This window comes from Procambarus clarkii, chromosome 10 (assembly GCF_040958095.1).
Source record: "Procambarus clarkii isolate CNS0578487 chromosome 10, FALCON_Pclarkii_2.0, whole genome shotgun sequence".
Taxonomy (NCBI): Eukaryota; Metazoa; Arthropoda; class Malacostraca; order Decapoda; family Cambaridae; genus Procambarus; species Procambarus clarkii.
Window position 1 is genome coordinate 52403432 of NC_091159.1, and position 6772 is coordinate 52410203.

A 6772-nucleotide genomic window follows, 5' to 3' on the forward strand; every position below is an offset into this window, starting at 1 on the left:
CGACGACCAAAACATCTGAGTGTTTGTATTTAATGCTATAACATTTGTACTCCGACAGCTGTTAAGAGCACATAATAAGTCATAATGACAAGCTTACCTTGAGGTGCTTCCGGGGCTTAGCATCCCCGCGGCCCGGTCGTCGACCAGGGGACAATGAGAAACTAATTGCCTAGAAAATGGTCTTAAGGTGCTAGTGCCCAGATTAAATCATGTTTTAATTGTTCATTGTGATGATTAATCTTTGGCCTTTGGACTATACAAACACATCAGTCGGGCACATCTGTGCCAGGTGAGTACGACGGGCTCACCATAGCCCGTGCTGCTTGGAACTTTTTGTTCCGAGTAGCTGCATCTAAAACAACAACATATCATCAGCTTCTGACAGATTATTAAGGCAATAACATTTCCTTACATATATATTTCAGTCCTTAACAAATTATATTACTAGCCCCTTATAAAGAGATTAAAGCTCTTTGGTTCAATACAACAAGTACACAAGGTAAGGTAATTACGATGATAAAGTGCTAAGCCAGCGTGACTATACAGAACTTGGAAGGGATATGAGGGCAAGGAGCTGGGATATGAGGACAAGGAGCTGGGATATAAGGACAAGGAGCTGGGATATGAGGACAAGGAGCTGGGATATAAGGACAAGGAGCTGGGATATGAGGACAAGGAGCTGGGATATAAGGACAAGGAGCTGGGATATGAGGACAAGGAGCTGGGATATAAGGACAAGGAGCTGGGATATGAGGACAAGGAGCTGGGATATGAGGACAAGGAGCTGGGATATGAGGGCTAGGAGCTGGGATATAAGGACAAGGAGCTGGGATATGAGGACAAGGAGCTGGGATATAAGGACAAGGAGCTGGGATATAAGGACAAGGAGCTGGGATATGAGGACAAGGAGCTGGGATATGAGGACAAGGAGCTGGGATATGAGGACAAGGAGCTGGGATATAAGGACAAGGAGCTGGGATATGAGGATAAGGAGCTGGGATATGAGGACAAGGAGCTGGGATATGAGGACAAGGAGCTGGGATATAAGGACAAGGAGCTGGGATATGAGGACAAGGAGCTGGGATATAAGGACAAGGAGCTGGGATATGAGGACAAGGAGCTGGGATATGAGGATGGGGGGGGGGAGTAACGGTCCCCAACCAATAAGACTATCGGGAATCAAACGCCGCCTCTTCAATATTTAAGGGCCGTCGCTATACTAGTATTCACCGAAAATATGCAAATCCACTTATAATGGCGAGTACAGTGACAGTGTTGCCTCTTACAGGGTCGTCGTTCGATCCCGATGATACAAATGGTTGGTCATAGGGGGATAAAAAATAGCCTAAGCTATTCTATCCCTTTGAGATGTATTTTCTTGTCTCAATAAACATACTTGAACCTGAAGTGGTTGGTCGCCGTTCGTTCACTTCATAGCCCAGGTCCGTATCCTTTTATAATACTTTCAAAGTGCTATGTAAACACACTAGCTTAGCGCTTAATTCTTATAAATAACAAGAATATTATACAACCGCTTCAGTAACTGCTTCAAGTTACTGGTCTCTTCTTGAGCTGCAGGTCGAGGGAGTCCAGATACTCTGTCACCTGAGTGAAGGAGAGTGGACAAGCTTGGTACAGGGCCAGGCAGTCCTCTCCCCGCTGGCCCAGGGCACCTGCTGACTGGTAGAGGGCTCGAGCCTGCTGCGCCTTCTTCGGGGGCACTGGTTGAGGCTTCTCCCTGCACACCGGGAGGAAGGATCATAACATCAAATGAGAACACACGTACTATGTATTAGCGAAATATGAAGTCATTTCTTGTAATATAATGAAGTATTTAAAATAATATTAATTCCACCTGTGGTCCTAATAGTTTTTTGTATTATTGACAGCTATGAATATTCACATAAATAACAGAGGAATCATTTATTAGCAACTGACCCGACGAGTAGTCTGATGGCGCGTTCCCTGAGGTTGAGGTCCTGCCGGGGCTTAGTGAACACCTGACACACGTAGCGCAGCCCGCACTCTTGCGTGTCAACCTTGGCTACCATGGCGAAGATCTCCTCGAACCTTAAGAGACGCGCGTGTCACGGAAAATGCGGTTTATGGACATGTAATAAAATACATTTATGACAGATGTTTCGTTTACAAATTGTGAAGCAATTGTTGGGTCTAATGGTCCATGCTGTCATGTGAGAATAATCACACATATGAAACACTGTATTAAAAGTGTTTGAGTGAACAATTAATACAAATACTGAACAGAAACTTTAGTGTTAATTAATAGGAAATTAGTTAAGACTGTACGTATAGTAACTACACAGAAATCCGTGCAGCATTTGAGTTCTTTAAGTTAGATAATTGTCAAAAACAGCGTCTGTATTTAATCTTATAACAAAGTTTTAAATTTGATTTAAAAATTACCAATACATAAAACCATTATGATTTCAATTTTAAAATTAATAGAATATGGCCGTTTTGGGATATAAACTTAAAACTTTTGAATCTGACCATACCTTTCATCCTGGACCTCTCTCCTCTGGCGACCGAGGCTTGAAGGCCTCCCTGAAACAACACAAGACCGAGGAGCTCAGGTCAAATGGCTTGCAAGCAATTTCCATCCGCTTTCATAATGGGTAAATGCTCGTTAATCCTGCCGCCTTACCCTATGTTTATAAATGAAAAAACACCTTAAAGATAACTCACAACTAATATGTTCGAATCTGTCTTCAAACCGTATTTCGGTTACTTCCTATGTTCGAAATTACACCTTTTTAAATGCCAACAATACTTACTGCTAGAACATATATTTTCAAACAGAACCAAAAGACTTTATATAGTCTATCCCAGGCCTAACTATATATATATATATATATATATATATATATATATATATATATATATATATATATATATATATATATATATATATATATATATATATATATATATATATATATATATATATACTGGCAGCAGGTTTTCTTTCAAACATGTCTCATTGAATATGACTGCATATTCTGTATTTACTATTTTCTGGTTTAGGGCTTCTATCCTCTAACTATTTTCTTAGCATCAGGGCTTAGCTGAAATAGGAGTTCTCCAAAACTCATTTTCGTAATTTTAAGGTGAAGAAAAGAAGTGAATTACTATAGAATGTATTACACTTATTTATACAATTTGCACAACGTTTCGAACCTCCATGGTTCATTCTCAAGTGAAAGGAATTTTCAGGTTTGGTTGATTTTATACCTGCACTGGGTCAGGTGATAAGACATATCTTATCTGCTAGAACAGACATATCTTATGTCTTATCACCTGACCCAGTGCAGGTATAAAATCAACCAAACCTGAAAATTCCTTTCACTTGAGAATGAACCATGGAGGATCGAAACGTTGTGCAAATTGTATAAATAAGTGTAATATGTTCTATAGTAATTCACTTCTTTTCTTCACCTTAAAATTACGAAAATGAGTTTTGGAGAACTCCTATTTCAGCTAAGCCCTGATGCTAAGAAAATAGAGGGATAGAAGCCCTAAACCAGAAAATAGTAAATACAGAATATGCAGTCATATTCAATGAGACATATATATATATATATATATATATATATATATATATATATATATATATATATATATATATATATATATATATATATATATATATATATATATATATATATATATATGTCGTACCTAGTAGCCAGAACGCACTTCTCAGCCTGCTATGCAAGGCCCGATTTGCCTAATAAGCCAAGTTTTCCTAAATTAATATATTTTCTCTAAATTTTTTCTTATGAAATGATAAAGCTACCCATTTCATTATGTATGAGGTAAATTTTTTTTTATTGGAGTTAAAATTAACATTGATATATGACCGAACCTAACCAACCCTACCTAACCTAACCTAACCTATCTTCATAGGTTAGGTTCGGTTAGGCAGCCGAAAAAGTTAGGTTAGGTTAGGTTAGGTAGGTTAGGTAGTCGAAAAACAATTAATTCATGAAAACTTGGCTTATTAGGCAAATCGGGCCTTGCATAGTAGGCTGAGAAGTGCGTTCTGGCTACTAGGTACGACATATATATATATATATATATATATATATATATATATATATATATATATATATATATATATATTAGACAACGACACAATCACTGATGGTATTGTTGAGTTAAGGGCAACAACGATCCAATCGCTGGTGTAGTGGTCATTGTACTGGTGCTGTCGGTGGGGAGACCCCTGGCGGCCAACGGACGACCGAAAACATGCAGGTATATAATATATCTCTAATTTATTAGCTGGCATGAGAGTTGCTAGATTCCAATAATCATCATTATGGCGTTTAAAAAAGAATAACCAACAATATTGCCACATAACGACCATTTTTATTTTCATGTAACAAAGTGTTAACCCACAAGAAATTCTGATGATAGTCTACGATAAACTCATGGGAACTGGTCAAATGACTTGCCTCTTTCCCTGTTGGTTAAGGCGGCGATACCCAGACTGGCTACCCCCGCGACCGCTGCCGTGGCGCCTACTCCAGTCAGGGTGCCGGCGCCCACTGTCACTGCTGCAGAGGTAGCGCCGAGGGTGGTGGCCACAGGCACTAACAGTGACGTGGTGAGTCCGCAGACAACAGCCAGCACCGCAAGCAAAGCCCAGAGGGATCCCTGCATTCTGAAATCCATGAACCTACGCAAGATAAGCTGCAGTGTATTTTTCAGGAGGCATGTGTAAGCGTGTATTTGTTTGTGAATGAATGTGTTTGTGGGGCACATGTCTACATAAAGAAAAAGAATGTGAAAGGGGGGAATTAAAGAGTCCGTCAGGAAGCAAAATATAAAATATTCGCCAATTAGTGCTTATTGTGTGCTCACCTAGTTGTACTCACCTAATTGTGTTTGCGGGGGTTGAGCTCTGGCTCTTTGGTCCCGCCTCTCAACTGTCAATCAACTGGTGTACAGATTCCTGAGCCTACTGGGCTCTATCATATCTACATTTGAAACTGTGTATGGAGTCTTCCTCCACCACTACACTACTTAATGCATTCCATTTGTTAACTACCCTGTGTGCCTCACCAGTGAGACAAGCAACTTTATAGTGTTAGGCTCCGGTCACATTTTATTTTGAATACGAAGCATTGAGCGCCATACGATCTTTGACTCAAACATCAGATTAACTCATCTTTTATACTTGTATACCAATTTAATACTACATTGATTGGTCATTATAGAGGTAAAGTTAGAGCACTTTGGGTCTGAAGTCAACGAAATTATTATTGTTTAAAAAACCTAATCAGGCTATTGATTTATCGTTATTAGCGCGTGTCTAGATCAAATAATTTCGTTAACATACAAAATTTGTAGCACATAATATTTTACATTTTCGGGATGATTTTTGTTGTCTTCTTAATACAATCAATGCTTGTAGTGCATTGGATAATCACCTCTGCTTGGATTAATTCTCAAATGCAAAATTGTGTTTTCTAAGGGTGTTATTGGACGTATAAACTGCAGTGAGATGCGCGTAACTTAGTGCAGAGGTAAACAATGTAACATGTTGCAAACGTTTTACGTATTTGAACAGACGTCTCAGCACGGGAACTCACGTGTGGTTTTCTGAAAACTGTTTGAATTGAAGAGATCGTATGTGGATGGTGGCGGCTGGCAGGCGGTGGTAGACGGCTGGTGGGCGGTGGCAGGCGGCTGGCAAGCGGTGGCAGACGGCTGATGGCGGCTGGCAGGCAGATAGGGTTACCTGGAGGTCTCTGTAATTAGCAACTTTTCACTGGAGATGTTAGGCAGATAGGGTTACATGGAGGTCTCTGTAATTACCAACTTTTCACTGGAGATGTTAGGGTGAATGTGCAGGTAGCCAGTCCAGCTCTACTTGTATATATACTCACTGCCTCCACCAGCTGTCATCTGGAGGGGGGGGGGGGTTGAGACAGGCCTATCAACCCCTTTCACCCGCGCTCTCACTAGCACAATAACTAGGTGAATACCATCCTCATCACCATCAGAATGAATAGGGGGAGAGGTCCCTATCATATGAATGTGTCATCTAATTATTCAGGATTCATACTCAGGCATAAAAAGTCAGAATTAAATAATAAAATTGAGTGTGTCAGCACTCAAGTGCTCTTACTGGTTGGTCAATAAGAAATTGAGGTGGTATATATAGCCCAACCGCGGTTAATAAAAAATAAATAGGCGTTATACTCAGCAATCATCATACCGAGGTTATTTTTAATTAAAAAATAATGCCCACAGTAATTATTCCATTACTCATGTGCATATTACAAGGTTTTTTTACTTTATAATTAGCACATTCAATAATATTCATATCAAAAACTTTTTTACATTCTTTCATCTTATGTTCTCTGTATGCACATTCTTATGAATAAAATTATTAATATTTTTACTATTAAAGCAAACAGTACCAGAAGATCTCCCCGCCGCCTTCACAGAGATTACATCACCACCGTCTCCTGACGGAGGAGCAGCAGGCCAATGTTGTGTGTTGGGCACGCCCCGGTGCATCATCAGTAGCCGTGCATTAGATTTTCTTTCTATATATCAGTATTTGGTATTGATGTTACTAATTTTCATAACTTCCCCATTCACAGTTCAATTCTCTTCTCATTCTGCCTCAAAGGAAATGTATATCGAGAGACGTATGCCACGTCTTTGAGTGTATATATATATATATATATATATATATATATATATATATATATATATATATATATATATATATATA

At 39.3% G+C, this 6772-nt stretch overlaps 1 protein-coding gene across 1 annotated transcript; it reads right to left on the reverse strand.

Moving 5' to 3' along the window:
• Positions 1-1548: 1548 nt before the first annotated feature.
• LOC123773660 (uncharacterized) lies at positions 1549-4686 on the reverse strand. Its single transcript, XM_069322408.1, has 3 exons — positions 4475-4686; positions 1939-2070; positions 1549-1738 (listed from the first exon to the last, which is right to left on the reverse strand). Exons 1-3 carry the CDS (start codon positions 4684-4686, stop codon positions 1549-1551), a joined length of 534 nt encoding a protein of 177 aa, XP_069178509.1.
• Positions 4687-6772: the final 2086 nt, after the last annotated feature.

What these genes read in the sequence shown, in the direction of transcription:
- LOC123773660 (XM_069322408.1), bottom strand. Translation starts at nt 4,686, where the DNA reads ATGCAGGGATCCCTCTGGGCTTTGCTTGCGGTGCTGGCTGTTGTCTGC. An exon ending in ACCAACAGGGAAAGAGGCAA is followed by an intron (nt 2,071 to 4,474) that starts GTCATTTGACCA and finishes GCGTCTCTTAAG; the next exon opens with GTTCGAGGAGATCTTCGCCA. An exon ending in GCCATCAGACTACTCGTCGG is followed by an intron (nt 1,739 to 1,938) that starts GTCAGTTGCTAA and finishes CCCGGTGTGCAG; the next exon opens with GGAGAAGCCTCAACCAGTGC.